The sequence below is a fragment of the Melozone crissalis genome, unplaced genomic scaffold, assembly GCF_028551555.1.
Source record: "Melozone crissalis strain CALT ecotype California unplaced genomic scaffold, PUWL_Pcris_2 ptg000018l_1, whole genome shotgun sequence".
In the NCBI taxonomy this organism is placed as follows: Eukaryota; Metazoa; Chordata; class Aves; order Passeriformes; family Passerellidae; genus Melozone; species Melozone crissalis.
In genome coordinates, this window is record NW_026535796.1 from 8,491,100 (window position 1) to 8,512,085 (window position 20,986).

Genomic DNA, 20,986 nt, shown 5'->3' on the forward strand with positions numbered 1-20,986 from the left:
AGGGCTTCCAGTTTTTGAGTGTGAGGAGTTATTTTGAGTGCCTCTGTTCTGAGGTGCTAAACTCAACTATCAGAGGGTAAACACTCAGCTGCTCCCAGAATTTAAATCTCTTTGGAACATATCCCACAGAGTCAGAAACCAAGGTTTCAAAATCCATGGTCAAATATGAAGTAAGTTGGCCTGTAGATGAATTCTGTTATAATTATTTTTGCTATAGTATTGCTTTGGGAGAGAAATTGGGTTAAGGCTGCAGACATAAAACGCTCACCTTTGGGGCTTGATGCAATCTGGACCTTTCACTTCATCCTAAGTAGGAGCTGCCAGCATCATCCTACACCTGCCACACCCCAGCAGCTCTGTGTGTGGAAGGTGTGCAGACAGACCTCACACCCTGTCCAAGGTTGGTTTTGTAGCCAGCCCTCCCATGTGGGAAACTACAAAAGGTTGGACAGGTACTCATTTTAATTTATCTTGAAGCAGAAGCATTATAGCCTGCACACAAACATGATCTGGAACACACACCAAATACCTTGGCTTAAAAGCCCCAGGGAGGAAAGTTGGCCTTGCATGTTAAGTTAAAGAGTTCTACATTCAGGGCAAAGCCTCCCTGTGTTTCAGGTGTTTCCTTATGGACTTTTCTACTCAATACTCCCACACACTGGAGGGTTTCCTCTTGCAAAAAAAAAGGTAAGTAAGCAGGGCATGCTCTTTCTAAAGGAGCTGGAGACCACCAAGCACTCTCTGCCTCCTTCATACCTCTGACAATTTCATTCCTGGGGGCTGCTGTGAAGCTGAGGTTGGTGAATCAAACCTCACTGAGGGAGGGCTCCAAAAGGCTGCAGAAATAATGTCTCCAGCTCTATGCACCACTTCAAAAGTAGGTTTGAGAGAGGCTGCACACATATAAGCACATAAGCGTATGAATTAAGCCACCTTTGGGCAAGTCACAGTGTAGAAGCTGTAACAAAAAGGGAAAAAATAGACCAGCAGCAAGTTAGAGGGGAAGGAAGTGTGATTTTCCCAGGAGATAAATCCAGAACAAAGGTGGTGAGGTGAGATCCTGAAAATCCTAACGCATGACACCACCCCCATTCATTGCTACAAAACTCTCCCATTCAGTTTAGAACAGAAACTGTGCAAAGTCCAAAAAATGTTACCAACTGCCAAACAGAAAAAAATTGAAACTCCTTTTATTAATGGGCAATTAAATTTCTCTGGTTTCTTTTGCCATGCGCTAGTTTATGTTCCATGTATGAGATATTACATGATTTTCTGTTTCTTTAATCCTAAATCTTTTGACAGAACTGACAGCATAAAAGTGTATGGCATCATCTGAAAATGAGTTTAATAATTATATTGAATTTATGCAGCAAAAGCACGAGCATATGAAAACAGAAGCCTAGGACTCATGGGGTGTTTGAATGTTTAGTGGTTCTTAGCTTACAAAAGAATGAAAATGCCTGAAAATTTCGAAGTGCTTAGTTGTCTGTGATGGATAGGACAAAAATGGAAAAGCTTAAGATGAAGATGATTTAGTTTAGGCATTAGGAAGAAAAAAAATAGATAAAAAATGGTGAAGTACTGGGATAAATTTCCTGCAGAATTTCCATGATATTCACCAGTAGAGATCCTAAACAACTTTCAGGAATATCAAAGACTGTGCTTTGGGACAGGGAAATGACAATTTTGAAGGTCCCTATCAGGCACGCATTTCTGCAGTCCCTCAGAGATGCAAGGCTAACTTTCACACTTTCAGCTCCTTCCGCTGTGTCTCATATACTCAGCTGCAGGAGTCTTGGGGCCCTTTTGGATCAGGAATCTATACATGTTAAGAATTTTCCACTGCACCACTGCTGAGCAATATGAAGCATTCCTTGGTCCCACCATACTGTTCCCATTTAGTTCTCACTACCAGACTAGGGAGCAGCAAGGAAGCTTTGCAAAATAAATTCACTTCTCTACTGTGTCAATGTTCCTATTAATTCACAAGACCTAATCTGTCCTAGATAAACTGGAAGGCTTGCCTGTGACCTAAAAAGAACCATTCCAGCCCTTGCCTGGTGACCACCTGGCTGGCCATGTGGCCCAGAGGAACACTGTCCATACCCCACTTCCAGTTCTGATGCAGCCTTGCTTATCCCAGTAACTACCTTGTCAAAGCACATGGCTGCCTGCTAGGACTAACATTTGAGAGATCAGCTTCTAATTTATTTATTGCAACGTCAACATGGAATAACTTAAGCATATTTTCCACAGATGACTGCACATTTTTTTTAACATGCTGTTTCATGTCTGTGTGCCACAAAGCATTCCAAGATTTTTTTGCAAGCTGTCATATATTTTTTGGCATTACATAATCATTTGATCCATGAGCTGCTAGTGGACTTTTTATCCAACTCTAGAGCAAGCTCTGTCTATCCACAAGGCTCCTTCTTCCATTTGTCTCAGCTACAAACCATGAATTTGAATCTTACGAGTGAAAGAGCATGTTTGCAGATGTGAGCTTCTCTATCAATTTTATTATCATCTCACTGAAAGGCAGACTGCTGAGAGGGTCATCTCTGCCTTCACTGAGAACAGCTTCGTGCTAACATCTGATTGTGCCCTCATATACCTACACCACACCCGTAAAAATCTAGATTTTTTTTTTCCCATGCAAATAATTTCCTTTTTGTCATCATTGCTCACAGGATCTTGAAATATCTTCCATTAGGATTCTTAGTGAAATATAGCAGAGGTTGCTTTTTGACAGAGTCCTAGCTTTTGCTCACTTCCCCAGCATTATCTGGTTGTTGGCATCATGTGCCCACATTTAATCATCTGATCAGTCATACAGATTCAGTATTACTTTCAAAAATTCAGCAGAATTACTGGCACATTAAAAATGAGTCATTTGTTTGAATCAGGGTCCATATCTCTAAGAAAGCCTGGAAAATTGGTCTTGACATAATAAAATGTTTATAAAGCTAAGTATTTAAGGCAGCTTTCACTTAATCCATACTTTGGCTGAGCTGCAGCAAAAAGATTTGTCTTGTTAAATAACCCAGGGACACATAGGCTGAACTAAATTATTTTTAACTTAAAAGTGGTTAAAGTACTGTTTACAGATTAAAACAAAAACTAGGCAAAGCTTTGAGATTCGAGTCACAGATGGGCAAATGCTGGCATTTTCATGGAAGTGCAGTAGTTTGGAGAGACAAACCTCAATCAGATGAACTACTGTAAAAGAAAGTTGGTAAAGTACTTGAAGAAATACCTTGTAAATAGAAACCCCAGTGCTTTATACAGGTCTAGTACAGGTCTCTGGGTTTATTTGAATTGCTGATGTTTTGTAGAAAACCAACTCCTCTGTTGCCAGCACATGTTATTGAAACTCTTCAGAGACTAACTTTTTCCTGCAAGTGTGTAGCAGTGATAGACAATGTGAAAAATTACTATACTTGTGATTTTTATATTATTCTGCCCATCCACACCCCTCAGCCCTTTCCCATTCCCCCAAAACAAACAACGAAACTCCAAAACAAACTAACCCAAACATAGTAGAACTCACTAGAGTCACAATACACTTTTCTGGAAGCTCCATAGCAGTAAGACTACCATTGTTTCTTCCTCAGAGACAAAGTTATGTGGTGAGTTCTGTGTTCTCATCTCCCATTTCTTGGCAAGCCCCAGGTCCTCCCAAGAGAGAAGCAGGAAACCTCCTGCTGCTCAGTGCCCTGCTCATGCAGGCTGAGATGACAACTGCTTAGTTCCTCCTCTTTGCTGGTTCAACAGCAAAGAGATGGTGCCACTTATACAGAGAATTTCCTGATGCTTTAACAGATGTAGTTCAATCAAAATGCCACCTTTCTCTGCTTTTCACTCAGAGGTTCTAGGGAGGGTAGAATTTCCTGAATTTCCCTATAAAAAGATAGGGATTAAGAATCACTTTCAAAAATATTTCTGATAGCAGATGGAAAGGAAAAGGCTGGCAAATCTTCTCTGAGTGTGCTGTGCTTCTTTTCTCCCATCTAGCTTGAGTAGGATTGTTAAATGATTCTGAGCAGTATCAAAGGAGAAGGGCACGTGTCTGTGGTGTGCAGCTGCTACTAACTCGCTCTGAATGTGTGATCCGGAATGAATTATGAATAGCGTGTCGTGTACACCGCTATTTCCTAGAAAACAAACTCTGCAGTCACTGAAACCTGCCTTGCAAAGCCCTGCTGCTTCCACTGCCACCACACACTTTCCTTGTTGTCTCTAAGAGTGCTGCCAAGATTCAGCCAAGGCCTCCCTTCCCAAGTCCCCACTCCAGACATACATCAGCCTGGACAGGGAGCAGATGTAAGTTGGCAGAGAGTTCCAAGCCTTAAAGAGTTTATTATCTCAATTAAATTAAAAATAAAAAAGGATGGTGCAAAAGATGCAGACCCACATGCTTGAATGTGTCAATGGTGGAGGTTGGAAAAGAGCCTCACCCACCTGATTTTTGACCTGGTACTTTCATCACCAGTCTTCACTGCCCATCTGCACTGAAGTCTGGGAATTCCAGGCACCATACCAATGAATTCTAGCATATTACTCAGCATATTTGTGTGGACCCAAGCATAAAAAAAGGTTTCTTATCTCCAAGACCAGAACTATGCAAGGTAAAGTGCTGTTTTTAGAAAGCTACTCCCAGAAGTAAAGAGCAAAACCTCTGTATTTAATACTGTCTAGTCCAATACTCTGACCTTTTATGTAAGCCTAGCCTCTAAATCCTCAAGTATTAGAAGGTTTATTTGTGTTTTTAAGGCTGTTGGACTTTTGTTTTCTTTCCATGCTGAGTGGAAAGATGCTGGATAATTATTCATGAGTGGCTATGTCTGATTCCATTACCTTGCTCCTTTTACAGCCATGCAAAGTTGATGTGAAACACTACTGTTATGAATTAATTGGTACTTCACGTTCCCACTGCCCTGGCAAAAATGGCTGGGTTAGGCATAAGGCAGGGAGAAAAGGTAGGTAGGTAGGTAGGTAGGTAGGTAGGTAGGTAGGTAGGTAGGTAGATAGGCAGGCAGATAAGATAGATAGATAGATTTAATCAAAGGCAAGATAAATTAGGTTACAAAATTCTCCACTTAGGGGCATGACACCTTTTAGACTCTTTCAAAATAAACCTATTAAAATATAGCCAGTATTAAGAGAAATTATGCAGGAGTGTAATTTCTTCTGTCTCTAGAATGAAAATATTTTAAACATTTTAATCCAAATCTCCCCTGTTAAATCTCCTCTCTGCCTTTACTTATGGCTTTTGTGGTTTTGGACAATCTGAGATTTTTCTTTGTTGGTATTAGCGCCAAAAAAAAAAAAAGTGATAGGAGCAGCATTTCTAGTGAAATAGAAATCATTCACATGTCAAAGCAAATAAAAGAGTTTTGATCACTTCAAACACTTTACCTAAGTATATTCTTTAATTATAGAAATTTTAGATGCCATTATGTAACTCAACAGCATGTGACATCACTTCTTAAAATCCTCACTCTTTTCCCTCAGCCCATCCAGATCCCAGGAGGAAGAGAAACTGCTGTAAAATATAAGATTAAGTACCACTAAATTATGCAAGAGCAATCCATTGGTTTGATTAGTTTTCAGACAATTATTAGTGAAATAAAAAGAGACAGACTTATTTTCAAAGACAATAGAACACGTGTGAGTCCCATAGTTTTCACCAGATTTTATCAGCACTGCCCATCTCTGGATTTGACAAGTTATCATGTTAGACTCAATGGGCCTCTGATCGTAGACCAGGGAGAACTCTTTTTTTTTCACATCTTTGGAAAAAATTAATGCTGGTCTTCCTAGAAAAGCCCACTCACCAATTTTTGTGCTATTAGATCATGCTTGCAGTTTCCTAAATCTCAGATGATTAACAAAGAAAAATATTCAGGAGAAAGAAGGGAAGAGAGCAATATAAACTGGGGATCACAAACATAAATCTGTGCCAGTGATATTTGTAGTAAGCTGATAAATTCCTGTGTTTCAAGAGGCTGCAGGTGGTAAATCTATCAGAGATGGATGCCGGTGAACAAATTGTCAGGCCTGACTTTTAGGCATTTCTGAACTTAAATTGGAGAAAAGTTAAATTGGAGAAAAATACTTGGATTCTTCCTGTCAATACCATTACTCATACATAGTTTAATGAAATCTTGAAAGCAGACTCATGCTTTCAAAGCCACAAAGCCTACAAAAATATGCCCATCCCTAGGAAAAATGCTATTAAAACCAGATAGGAGGAAGCAGACACTTGACACTCATTTAGGAGGTGCTTCCTGCTCTGCTGAAGTGGGGACTAAAAGCTCTCAATTACGCTCTGAAGCCAAGGTGTGAGCACACAAGGGCTAACAATGAGAGATGATGGGTGTGATGTTCTCTACCGATAGCACTGCCAACCTGTACCACTGCAGAAAACTTAATGCCTGTTCAGAATTGGTTATTTGTTCTCTTTAATACAGCAGAACATCAGTTTCAAGATACTTGCTCTGCGAGGTCAGCCTGAAGGTTGTCCTAAGCAGGAAAAACTCACTCAGGAGATATATTTTTATACACCAAGAAGAGGATTGCATTTGGAGTCAGGATAAAGAAAGGGGGCATCTTCATAAGCCCTTAAAATGCAAAATGGTTTTATTGCCCTCTCTCCTCATCCTACCTGCCTTAAGGAAGTGTCAGCACTTCCTTCTGTAGCCTGAATTCTCAGGGCTCTATGATTCCGTGCAACAATCTGCCCCAGGCTGGAACACAGCAGACATGCTCAGGCTGCTAGGAACATCTTCCTGACTGCTTGCTGCAAGATGCTTTTCGTTTCTCATTTTACTCACATGTAGACAAGTAATCTCCGAGTGTTATTGATATCGTACACAAAAGGGATTTTTCAGGAAGACTGTTGATATACTAAAGCCACTAATGTTTAGATAAAAGCATATAGAACCTGCACACATTTATATAGGATCACAAAGTACATGGTCAACACCACCAATTGTACAGATGGAGAAACGGTGCATAAAGAAATTTCCCTCTTTAACAGGAGATTCTGACAAAAAATATACCCAAAAATCCTGCTTCTCAAGTTCCCTAATCTTCATATTGTTTATCTCCCAGATATATTAGGCATTGATTTTAGCACATACCAGCACGTATAGCAGATCTTCACATAAGTGCTGTGAGAACCTGAAGTTTTTACAGGAAAATATCACTTTATTGTTTAAATCTGCAACAATTGTTCTGATCTCTTTGGCAACAAAGCTGAATTTGAAAAGTAGAAGAGTCTGTTTGCTTCTATATCCTTCCAAGCTTATTTGCTCTTAGTGGCCTAACACTGGCATAGGCTGCCCAGAGAGGCTGTGGGATCTCCAGCCTTGGAGTAGGCAAGAGCAACCTGGTCCAGCTTTGAAATTGTACCAAACAACCTCCAGGGGGCCCTTCCAACCTAAATGATTTTGTGATTTTATTCTCTTCCATTTTCTTTGTATTCTATTAAATGGTTCACCTCAAAATGTGGCAAATCCATGCTTTTGACTTTGTTTGCTAATATAGAAGGTCAAGTGTAATTCTGCACTAGGTGTACCCAGGAGGAACTTCTTGATTGCAGTAGAGTTTTGATAGTTTGAAGTATAGGTTATTTTTAATGGGTCTGTCCTTTGGCAGCAGTTTTGTTCAGACAATTGCACTGTATTCACTGGCAACACCCAGTTAGAAGAAACTAGTTCTTTTTAATCCCTGTGTTGACTACACTGTTGAAAAAGGGACAGTGTGAGTAACAGGAAACTCAAAGGAACAGGAAACTAATATTTTTATTATCACAGTTGCTCATGCTCATAAAGACAGGGAAATATGAAATCTCTTGTCAAGGTGACACACACGACAAACAAGAAGGTTAACAGACGTAGGGAGTGGAGTGGCAAGAGGTATTACCATGACTGTACTAGTCCAACACACAAAGAGACCAAGATATGTGCAAATTATTTAATTGATTAAAGGAGGACTGCATAGGGCAACTGTGGTTACAAGACTTGCGAATTTTGGCCTGACTGCACTGACTGTACCCCTCAATTATCCTGGAATAAAACCAAGAGATCTCCTTTAGGCTGAGGAAACGCTGAGAAAAGCTAAAAAAAACTGGCTTTGATCAGCTTGGAGAATAGAATTCTCCAGGGAGATCTTATTGCTGCCAACAAGGTCTCCCTGTCAATATTTAAAGGAAGCTCATAAGAAAGATGCAGATCGACTTTTTTGTAAGTCCTCTTATAACAGGACCCAGGGTAATGTTTTTAACCTAAACAAGGGAAGATTTATACTATAAGAGATTTTTTTACAATGAAGGTGGTAGAACACAAGGGCAGATTTCCCAGAGAGGTAGTGGATACCCCATCCCTGGAAACATTCAAGGCCAGATTGTAATAGTAATCCAACATACTTAAAAAAAAATTAATCTAATTCTAGTACAAGTCTTACACTGTAATGAGAATCTCTTCAAGAAAATTGTGTCCGGTGAAAGCCAACAGATGTGTGTCCTTCGGGTTCAGCTGACAGGTTTATGTGAAACCTCTTTCTTAACCCCTCTATCCCCCACTCCCAAAAGATCTAGAGAAGGGAACTGAAAACAGAGGCATTTGAGAGCTCTGTTTCATAATGTAACTCTTCTCAACCTGTGTCTGGAGCTTGCCAAGAAAGTCTGATGATGCCAAGGACTCTGCTCCTTGTTGTAGAGCCCACCTGAGACTGCCACCAGTATTTACTAGCACCTTTCTGAGATCTGAAACATCACAGCTCTCACTAAGCTGAGAGCAGCCACGATACTGCTGAGAGAATTCTGAGAGAAGTACTGTCTGGCAGCTGTCCTGGAAGGTGTGCTCTCTCTTTAAGGCAAGGAAGTAACAAAAGACTAAGATCAGGAAGGTACAATTTCAATATGTCTTTAACCTTAAATCCCACAGACAGTCCTGAGATTTAAGTGCTTGCTTAAATTTACGCTCTCACTAAGGCGCTATCTGTATAAGAATGGATTTTAACATGTACTTATATACTGCTTTCCCTCCCAGGCTGAATGTTAGGCTGTCTTTGCAGGTGAGACTTGGCATCTTAAGCCCACAGGAAGAAAGCTTGGCATAATAGTCACATTTAATACAGCTCTTGCCTCTCCCTGATGCTTCAGAATCAAAGCCCGCGTACTTAACCTACGGTTTAACATTTCTCTCATATCTTTCTTTCCACAGTATGTGGCATTTGCCTCCCTGTTCTTCATTCTGGTCTCCATTACCACCTTCTGCCTCGAGACCCACGAGAGATTTAACCCCATTGTGAACAAGACAGAAACTGAATTCATCGGGAATGACACCCAGGTGCGGCACTACAGGGAAGCAGAGACGGAAGCCTTTCTCACCTACATCGAAGGTGTCTGTGTGGTCTGGTTTACATTTGAGTTCTTGATGAGAGTCACTTTCTGCCCAAACAAGGTGGAATTTATCAAAAACTCTTTGAACATCATTGACTTTGTGGCCATACTGCCTTTCTATCTAGAGGTTGGACTCAGTGGCCTGTCTTCCAAAGCTGCTAAGGATGTCCTGGGCTTCCTCCGCGTAGTCCGTTTCGTGCGAATCCTGCGAATTTTCAAGCTGACCCGCCACTTCGTCGGGTTGCGGGTCTTGGGACACACCCTCCGTGCCAGCACAAACGAATTCTTGCTGCTCATCATATTTTTGGCATTGGGCGTCTTAATCTTTGCCACGATGATCTATTATGCCGAGAGAATAGGTGCTAAACCAAATGACCCTAGTGCCAGTGAACACACACACTTTAAAAATATCCCCATCGGCTTTTGGTGGGCTGTTGTCACCATGACGACCCTGGGCTACGGAGACATGTATCCTCAGACTTGGTCAGGCATGCTGGTGGGGGCCCTCTGCGCTCTCGCTGGTGTACTGACCATTGCCATGCCTGTCCCTGTCATTGTGAACAATTTCGGAATGTATTACTCCTTAGCTATGGCTAAGCAGAAGCTACCAAAGAAAAAAAAGAAGCATATCCCGAGGCCACCCCAGCTGGGATCCCCCAATTATTGTAAATCTGTCGTAAACTCTCCACACCACAGTACTCAGAGCGACACTTGCCCACTGGCCCAAGAAGAAATTTTAGAAATTAACAGAGCAGGTAGGAAACCTCTTAGAGGAATGTCCATCTGACCGTTAACCTCCATCCCGCGTAGTGATTTAAGATTCAGCCAGACTGCTTTCTTAGAGCAATGGGTAGCACATTTATCCATTCTAGTCCCACCATCACACAGTGAATAATATGTGTGAAGTCTAGGTTGCAGGGACAAATGGTACAGTGGAGGCTGATCAGCAAAACTAAGGATGAGAGCACGCTCTAGGAGCCCAAACTTTGGTCCTGGTTAAGGGCATACAAGTCTCAAGATATTTTGGAAAGCTGTTACATCTAGTGGAAGAATTTTGAGAGTTCTACAGCTGTGTTGCTGGACTGTGTAATGCATTTCAGAGGCTCCTGAGAGCTGAATGCTTCATAGAGCAGAGTAGGAGCCAAGTACTCAGCAATTACAGAGCTTTCTGACAAAACAGGGCTGGAATTCGAAACAGCCAGATGCTTTCTCATTTGTTCCCATTTGGGATCTTTCAGCTGTTTTAAATGGCAGATATTGTACATCTCATTACAGAAACTAGGTGCCTAGTAAGTTGAAGGGACAACTATACCATCATGCATATTCATGAGACAATCCAGTCTCTTTCTGATGATTAACTGCAAAGTAGAACAACAGCTCAAATTCTTGACACTAATGCAAAATGACTCACTCTGAGACAAGACTAGATGTAAGGATGTCTATTCCATGGCATGCAAATCAATCTATTCTATAATATTCCACTAGAATTTAGCATTTAGAACTATGACGAGTTTTGAACCACATTTTCTAAAACATGCTCCTTTTGCAAGTATGGGTTGGTGAGTTACAGCTCTTTCAACCTTCTAGCAGCAAAGGTCAACTGGAAAAGGTCTGACTGGTCATTACTGACTGGTTTGGCCTAAACAGTGATTGCCTCATTCTTATTTTTAATTGTACTGATTCATGTTAGCAATAGGTGAAACCAGAGCTAAATTAACCATTCTAATTCTACTGGGAGTGGGGAGGGAAATGGAAAGAATACTAGTCACCATGGAATATATTATAATATCCCATGGCTAGTGGTTAATTATGGGAATATCTCAGTTCTATGAGACTCCTATAGCACACAAAATTACGGGGCTCCAATTTGATTTTTTAAACCCCATAATCTACCTCTACCCATGGAATATCACTATCTATTCTATGGAGTAATTTGAAAGTAGATAACCACGTTGAAAACAATGCCAACTTCATTTTTGGCAGATGCTCCAAGTTGCAAGTTGCGTAGTAGACATTCTTTAGCCTTTTCAGAATGTCCCCCTGTGTTATATTAGAAAGGACAGATCGCCAGCCAAGTGATCTCAACAGATATAGAGTTCAAAACAGGTGTTTTGGAAGAGCTAGCATATACCTATGATGGTCTTGTGTTATCATTTTTTGCTTTGAAGAAAATTCTAATTTGTTACTCATTGTGAGCGAGATATTTTCTCATCATCTCATAGCCATGCATGTTGATGTCATTGTGAGAAGCACAAAGAAAGTGAGACTTTCCTTTGTGTGTGACTTCACCAATGCCAATGCTAATTTTGGAGGGGAAGAGCTGGTGGGAATGTTTCTCTTCTTTCCTATTCTCTTTTCTCTTCCTTTCCTATTTCTTTTCCCTTCTGTGCAAGTATGTAAAATCCATTCAAAAGGTAAATAGCTTTCATTTTGTTTTTGTTAAAGGCTATTTCCATTGCAACAGGCCAATCACAATTCACATGACTGATAGACTGTACCAATTGTACCCTTGGCGCACACAAGCGATGGTTCTATCATCCATTCCCCTCAGGTTGCAAATGCTTATCACTGCTCATGTTCAAGCAGCAAACTCCCTCATAAAGCAGGTGCTTTTGTGGTATCATGGATCAAGAGGGAAAGAGGGCACAGCAGTATTGTGTGTCTCCTACCATGAGCAATGTGCCAACTGCTCCATGATAGGGTGCAAGAAATGCCAGACTCTGAGGTACTTTAGCAGTCAGCTACAGAGTGAAATCAGCTCAGAAATCCCTGGCTTTATAAAGTTCCTTCCATTACCTACCCTGCTCCTCTCTGGGAACTGGAGGACCAGGAACTCTACAAGTTCAGTACAATTCCACCCTGGTATCCTGAGAATATATGTAATTTTGGTTCAATGTGGAACTGTTTCACCACCATCAGTGCTCTAAACTCAGCTGTTACCACAATATCCATGAAGTATTGATAGTAGCAGCAACTTATCTATTTCTGCAATAATTAAGAGAGACTATTTTTATATACATATATAAGCATATATATATATATTTTAAGAAGCAACAAAGCACACTTACACTTCAGCTAACAAAATTGTAACACTGTAGCTGGAGTTCTGTTTCTGATAATTATTATGCACCACTAGCAGCAAAAAATATTGCCTGCATCTTTAAGTTTCCAAATAGGGAAAGATCTATATGTGTGCAGGAGAAAAGCAAAAAATACTAACATCAGGACCAAACTGTTAAGACAAGATCCGCATTGCCTCGGATGTTAAGTTTCATTTCTGTAACATGAAGCATTCACAGGAACGGACTTGTTTTTGAAACCATAACCAGCACTATATGAAAACAGGGATTTGCAAGCAGTGAAAATCTTTAGATTGGTTAACATCTAACTGTAAACAACTAGTTATAGTTAATATTATAGCTAATATTGCATTAGGAACACAGAATGGGTGCCCAACTTTTCTAAAATAGTGTCCAAGTTGTCCAGCATATTTCTTGTAATTTTTAACTGTAAAGGTTCAGTGTGACAGTGTCTAGGTCACATAAGATCGTGTGATTTTTATCCAATATGTTATTAAAAAAACAAAAAGCCTGCTTAGTTGCTCAGGTGTAAAGGACATCACATGAAGTTATTAATTCTATATATTATTGGTAGTGGAGTGATTAGACACATCACCAAACAGGGCTGAGCATAAAGCAGTTCTACACATGAACTCTCTCTCTCATTCTTCGAGTCAGCACTTCACATCTGTTCCTGGTCCATGCCCTCAGGGCCAAGGGGGCTCTGCAGAGAGCTCAGCACAGCTCTGCCTGGTGCCTCCTCCCAGGATAAGGAGCACTTTGCTGGCACAGGCATGCAAACAGCAGAGTTTTGCCCACAGGCTGCACAGCTGCTGCCAAAGCTGCTGTGGTCATTTGCAGCCAAAGCAAAGATGCTTTGAATTTAAAGACTGGCAGGTTTGAATTAAATCTTTTTATTGCCCCCAACACTCTCAGCAGCTCAGTCCTGGGCTAATCTACACCTGGCAGGAGGGTATCTTTAATTAACAGCACTTGATTTTAATCTCTCAGAGTTCAAGAATGTTAGTTTCATTCTACCTTACCTCCCCTTTCTGCAGCAGCTCTTCCTGTTTTCCATCCTGTCTGATCCCACCAGTGGGTGGCTGGGATAGCAGCAAAAGGGAGGAAAGGCATTTCAGAGTAGAGGATGGCAGAGCTAGAGCTGCAGGCAGACCTTCACCAGCAGCATTAAGAAAGGAGAAATTTCCTCTATACAAATCATTGTCTGCTTAAAGAGTGCCTGGTGAAACTGGGCCTGATACAGAGCAGCAGATTTCACCTGACCAATTTGACCAAAACTCCTTTACCTGGGTATATCTCAAACTATAGAGAACAGTGTCCCCCCTCACTTAACATACACCCAGCAAATTCTGACATCTCCATGTCAAAGGATTAATGTTGTCATAATGCAGTGCTGTTTACAGGCCCTGTTCAAGATCAGGGCTTCATTTTGGCATCACTTTATACAGGACAACCACTATACTGCAATCAAATACCCAACAGGCTAAGTGGACAGCAAAGATAAAATTGAAATAATCTCCAATATTTTCAGTTGACACAGGGCTTAATTTAATTGAGGAAGATTACTTGAAAGGTCTGTGGCAAAGTTTCTAGTTGAATACAACTAAAAAAGCATCAGTCAACCATAGTCTATGGTTGACAACACTATGCTGGACTGTCTTTTATCTCAAGGCTTGAGTATTCTAAACAGTCAGTATCATAACAGAAGTAAAAAAAAAAAAAAAAAAAAAAAAGCACCAAAAGAAAACAAAAAAAAAAAAAAAAGAAAAAGTAAGAAAAAAAAATACCAAAAACCAGAGAAAGATGGTTCCAACCACTTAAACATTACTTTTGTCCCAAACCTCACACTGTCCTACAGGTATAATAATTTAATTCAGTACATAGTGAAACATTTTAAGACCTCAAAAATTGCAAAGCAAATATTAAAAGCTCTCAGTTTTGTTTTTAAAGTGTTGCCCAGTTCCTCAGTCCTTCTCTTACATGAGCTGTGTGCTTACCTGCTGGACCAGTTGACTGCATGGTGACATCTCAGAGTTGTCACTGGATGAAGCAGTGAATGTAACTTCCCAATATGTAAAAGAAATTTAGAACAAGAATTCAAGAATTCATAACTTCATTAGATGCCTACAGTACTGTCTGGTGCCACATAGCAATGGTCTAAAGAATGCATTCATAATACATAAGCCAAGGAGATAGGTTATTTGGGATTTGTTCAGAGATCTACCCCACCCTTTTATTCTTTTCATATATATATTTACAACACCAGCACAAAGAAGGTTTATATTGACTTAACCATGGCCAAATTAAGAATTTCTCACCTCTCTTATCCACTCTGCATGCATCTTCACTTAAGCTATACTCCAAGGATATTCTTGTGAAGGCTCTTTCACAGTGTACTTGTGGCAAAATTCTCTATTCAGTGCACGGCTGTAAAATACACAGAAAATTACTATAACTGAGGCAGCTAAGAGGAGAGGGGTAATATCTGTCATTACTTACACAGACTTCAGCTTCAGAAAAACATTCTGTGGTTCTTTTACTTCTCTGCCCCAAAGTAAATTTTCAATAACCCACCCCTGGACTATCCTGATGTCTGAATAGTTAAGGTAATCCAAGTCTAACACTGACAGAAGGGAGCGACAAAGTTGCACTGACTCCAGTGCACTCCATGGTCAGATGAACTGGAACAAACTGTGATGTTAGGAATCCATTATTTCAATGCAATTTCCTGAGAGAGAGCTGATCTCCTTTTAAAGAAATTGTGTGGAATTACCCATTCCAGCTTTATCACTCATGCTTTCTGAAGGAGCTGCTCTTTTCTCAGGGCTTCATTTTTCATCTCTTCTGTCATCATAACCTAAATAACCCTTATTCCTTGTGCAACACACTGCCTCTAACGTCAGAAGTGTGCTGAGCACTGTAATTCTAGTGCCAGTGCTCAGTGGGAGCTGGGAACTCTAGGCAGCTCTTGTCAGAGACCCATTCTGCTGCCTAACATTTCACTGCAGCTGGTGAACCTCGGTGGCTTTTATGGAGAACAAAGCATTGTTAAAGCCATAGGTATGTAGTTACTGTGGTGGTCCTTCAAACCTCCAGGAAGCCAATTCTCTGATCAAGTGTCTCTGAACACTATAAAAAAAAGTCTCATCTAATTTTAGTGTCATAAAACCTTTGCCCCTCTCTGTAAGATGGACAGTAGATGGCAAAGTAATTGCTAAGAGCTTAGGTCTGTTTCAGCTTAAAAAGCTCAGGTGTTTAAAGGTGTTGGACATAAAAAGTACTAAAAAGGCAGTGGAAAAGGTAATAGGGAGGTGTTTTTTCTTTTGTCACTATACTTAGCCTTCCTAGTCTTTAAAATCCAAACCTCCTCACTCCAAAATAGCAAATGAGGTAATGATCACATCTTGATATCACTGATGATGGAGTGTTTGGGATCTAATGGAGAAATTGCTAACAGCTCAAAACAAAAGGAATAACACTCAGTTCTTCTCATCTAACTTAATTTTAATTTGTCTGTGGCCCCCCTTATATTAGAAGAAGAACCAGGCAGCCTTCAAGAGTAATCCACTCATTTATGACCTGAGTTGTCCTCTGAGGGTGCCTTTCTCCATAAGAGATCACAGGTGACTGCAGCTCTAATTCAATATTGTCAGTTAAGTGCCTACAGTTCTGTGGAAGCACTTTGGATCTATTCCTTGCCCCCTGCCTCGTGTGGCATTCCTGCAACCTCACAGCTGAGGGTCACATGTAAAGCAGAATCTATAACTAATATAATGTAATACCTTGTTGTACAATTATTCATCTGTCACTTCCTGTAGAGATAAAACTGGTGGGTGTCACTTGTACTACTGTTGACTTTAGAATGTGACTAAAAAAAACCATCCTCTATGTCAAGTAATTTAAAAACAAAGAGGAGGAGCTATGTATCCAAGCACAGTGCTTAATGTTTCATGTTTTTTTCTGGCACTAGGTGAGATGTGAAAAAAAACTTATAAAATTAGAAAATCTCACCATACAAACCCTGTAGACCTCAGCCAGGGCTGAGGGTGTTTAGGGAAAGGACTGCACTAAGCTAAAAAAACAAATGCAGAACTAAATAATAAATTTTAGGAGTTTTCATGCCTTAATAACCTAATGAGCACAAGGCACTTGGAGTCATGGGAAAACACAGATACAAGCACTTCAGCCAAATAAGGCCAACCTGCGCCAATCCTCCAGCACAAAGCAGATATAAATATGGTAAATCCTCTTTCTCAAGCACATGGTTCCTATGCCAGCCAGTGCAGAATGCATTCCTGGAATATGAAAAAGATACTCTTGGCATAAGTTCCTTCTGCTGTACCAAGTATGGTTGGTGTTTGCAGGACAGATACAAGAAAAGGCACCTCTGTGCAACAAGTGCATTTCTGCTGCAGTACAATTAAACACACCAGATCACTTACCTGTTACTACAAAAGGCCAGGGGCAAGGAGGTGTAGGGTATGAGGTCCCAGTTCTGTGCCCAGTCCACTTGCTTGTATCCCTCTTGGACTATACTTGCTGGATATTTTCTCTGAGCCTTTTGTTGACTTGCTTGTCTGTTTATAAGCACAAAGCTGGAATAACAAGCACTCTACCATTCCTGCTGTCATTGTTCTTTGTATTCATTCATCCACGTTCCATGTCTCAGACACCTTCCATACTGTATAGATCATCATACTGTATTCCTCAGTCAGAGCAGCAATATAAGGTGGTAACATGACTCACCTGACTGCATTTTCCTGTAACCTGTCAATGATCCCCTGGGTGTTAGTGAGACTCTCAGGTGTTCGGGGTAGGTATAAATAAACTCACGAGAGGATCAGGATGAAACTAGGAAGGATCTTCCAGAGCTCTTTGCAATGCAGGATTTCCAGAAGCAACTGTTCTCAGCACTGCATTAAGCACATATCCAGTAATGCCTGTAAATAGCAAGATGCACTGGATCAACTTTCCTAAGCTCCTGTACTTCTCTAGCAGTACCAGTAGGTAGGCAGCCAACATACTGTCACCTCACTTCAAGAAGTAGTACCTGTCAAGGGTGATATTCTCTGGGAGTGAAGTTACTATGTTGGCCGAGTTAGTACTGGGAGAGACGGTCACCACCGTCACTGGAGTGCCTTTCCTGGGGACACGGCTTCCTGGAGGGACCCTGGTGGTGAGTAAATGTTGAAGAGGTAGGTTGGGTTGGAAGGATTCTGCATAATTCATGTAGCATACTAAATTCTGCTCTCGTGCAGTGTAAAGTCCTTCAGTACTCAGAATTTTCAAAATATGCAGTAATATAAAAACCAGGAAACTATAATAAACATACGTAGATATTGATTTAAAGGCCTTAGAATATTGGGGTAACTAAAATGAAGTTGTTATATAGGAATCTTAATTCTTTTACATGTTCACATTTCTCTCTTTTTTCTCTTTCTCTCTTTCGCTCTGTTTGTTAACATTTACTTGTTATTGCTCTACGTTGCTTGCGACTTGTGTATGTTACAGACTGTCACATTTTATTCTGTGAAGTTTTTCTCCAATTCCCATCAACCTGAGCTCCATGTTGGGCAGCCGAGGAGATTACAAAACAGTTCTTTATTGCAAAAGAACCAGGAATGTCACAGACTATAGGTAACTTCACTGAGGTTGTGACACAAAACCTGATGCGAGGTATTAATGCAAAGAGTAAGTACTTGGTATGAAAATAGAGCTATTTAGTCAAATTACTTTCTTTTTTTTCAGATAGTCTGCATGGGAAAAATTAATTTTCATTACTCTCCAGAAGAAAACACTCCCAAACCTACCAATCTAGGATTCTTGTCACTCTCATGTGAAAACCAATGGTGCCTATGTCAACATATCATTGCTCATTTTCAAAGGCTTAAATCCAGATTTTCTATGCTGTTCTTCTCTCTGCTAAACTTCCTTTCACACTCTCCAAGTCATCATTTCATCATTTTGTCATCCTTTGTCTGTGGTTTAATATATCTTCTACATAATTCTTTTTCTAATGTAATTTAGTTATATCCCTTTCACTTTGAGGACCTGATTAAACAAAAGAAAAATGAGTCCCCACCCATGGGATTCACATTTCTTAATCCTATATGAGGCTCTGTAGCCTGTAAAATTGATTTCTGTAGCCAAAGATTGTCTGGCACAGAAGTATAATTGTTACTTTGCTGAATGATGTCCTGAGCAAAGCATTTTGTTTTACAATCTTCCCCAATTACTCCCATAAACTAGTTTTAAAGAATGGTTAAAAGTAGCTGATAGACATTCTGATCACTTTCCAGAGGGACAGCATGAAGCTTATTGCTTATTCTTAATTGTCAGGAACTCAGAAATCACTATAGTCATGTACCAACTCAAGAAAAGCTTATTTGTCTCAGTGTGAAGTTCCTTTACTACCTGATTTGCTGTTATGCTCTGACCCTCTCTTAATAAGTGAAGAAGCACAGCAGAGTTTCCATGCAGTCCAGCATAAAAGAATACAGTAATTTATACTGATGCAATTGATGAGTGGACAATGAATATTAATGCAGAGTAAACACTATCCAGGCAACTAAAACAGAAACAACTTGCTAACACAAGTGGAATTTGACTTCAAGAGACTCAAGAGAGTTGGGAATTTAACTGTAAGTACTTCCTTTCCATGCAACATCTCAAAGAGAAATCATTGAATAACACAATTCTTTAGGCTGAAAAAGGTCTTTAAGGTCATCAAGTCCAAGCTCTAACCCAGCACTGCAAGTCCACCACTAAACCATATTCCAAAGTGACACACCCACACAATTTTTAAATAACCCTGGGGATGGCAACCTGACCACTTCCCTGGACAGCCTGTTCCAATGCTGGACAACCCTTTTGGTGAAGAAATGTTTCCTGATATTCAATCTAAACCTCTCCAGCTGCAACTTGAGGCTATTTCCTTCTGTCCTATTACTTCTTACTGGGAGAAGATCAACATCCACCTGGCTCCAGGCTCCTTCCAGGCAGTTGCAGAGAGTGATGAGGTCTCCCCTGAGCCTCCTTTTCTCCAGGCTGAACATCCCCAGCTCCCTCAGTCTCTCCTCAGAGGACCTGTGCCCCAGACCCTCCACCAGCCCCATTTCCCTTCTCTGGAATCACTCCAGCCCCTCAATGTCTTTCCTGCAGTGAGGGGCCCAGAACTGGACACAGGATTCAAGGTGTGGCCTCGCCAGCACAGGGGGACAATCCCTGCCCTGGTCCTGCTGGCCGCACTATGGCTGATACAGGCCAGGGTGCCCTTGGCCTTCTTGGCCCCCGGGCACTGCTGGCTCATGTTCAGCTGCTGTCAGCAGCACCCCCAGGTCGTTTCTGCCCAGCAGGGTCCCAGCCCCTGTGCCCCAGCCCGTGGCCCTGTCTGGGGCTGTTGTGCCCAAGGCCAGGCCCCGGCCCTTGGCCTGGCTGACCCTCACACAGCCGGGCCTCAGCCATCGCTCCGGCCTGTCCAGATCCCTCTGCAGAGCCTTCCTGCCCTCCAGCAGATCAGCACTGCCAGCCAGCCTGGTGTGTCTGCAGCTGACTGAGGCTGCCCTCCATGCCCTCATTCAGATCACTGAGAAAGAGATCAAAAAGAGCTGGGCCCAGCACTGAGCCCTGGGGAGCACCACTGGCACCGGCTGCCAGCTGGATGGAATCCACTCATCTCCAGTCTCTGGGCTCAGCCATCCAGACAGTGTTTTACCCAATGAACAGTGCACTTTTCCAGGCTATGAGCACACAATTTCTCTAGAAGAATGCTGTGGAAAACCTTTCTCTCATCCATTAAGTGGGTCACCTTGGTATAGAAGGAGATCAGGTTGGCCAAGCAGTTTCCTAAATCTGTGCTGGCTAGGCCTGATCTCCTGGTTGTTCTTCATGTGCCACCTGATGGCACTCAGGACAATCTGCTCAGTGACCTTCCCAGGTACCAAGGTCAGGCTGACAGGCCTGAAGTTCCCCAGATCCCCTTTCTGGCCACTCTTGCAACTCAGTGTCACATTTGCCAACCTCCCCAGTGCACCAGTTCTGCTGATAAAGGATGGAAAGTGCCTTGGTAAGCCATTCCATGAGCTCCCTCAGTACCCTTGGGCAGACCCCTCTGGCCTGAAAACTTGTGTCTTAATGCTCACGGACCATTTCCCTTTGGATTATGGGAGATTAATTCTGCTCCCCATCTCTGTCTTTCAGCTCAGGGGACTGAGTACCAGAATAAAACTGGCCTGACTATTAAAGACTATGACAAAAAAGGTGTTACATAGCTCAGCCTTTTCGTCACCCTCTGTCATATATCCCTCCTACATCCAATAAAGGATGGAGATTCTACTTAGCTCTCCTTTTGTTGCTAATGTATTTATAGAAAGATTTTTATTGTCTTTTATGGCAATAGCCAGATTGAGTTCTAGTTGGCCTTTGGCCCTTTAAATTTTCACCCTGCCTGATCTCATGATATCCCTGTAGTCATCCTGAGCTGCCTACCCCCTCTTCC

At 41.4% G+C, this 20,986-nt stretch overlaps 1 protein-coding gene across 5 annotated transcripts in view; it reads left to right on the plus strand.

Moving 5' to 3' along the window:
* KCNC1 (potassium voltage-gated channel subfamily C member 1) overlaps positions 1-20,986 on the plus strand; it is a 122,896-nt gene that overhangs the window by 74,576 nt on the left and 27,334 nt on the right. For all 5 annotated transcript variants that reach the window (XM_054275613.1, XM_054275610.1, XM_054275614.1 and 2 more), the window contains exon 2: positions 9,231-10,164. In XM_054275613.1, the coding sequence (XP_054131588.1) occupies positions 9,231-10,164 (934 nt within the window). The remainder of the gene's footprint in view (positions 1-9,230; positions 10,165-20,986) is intronic.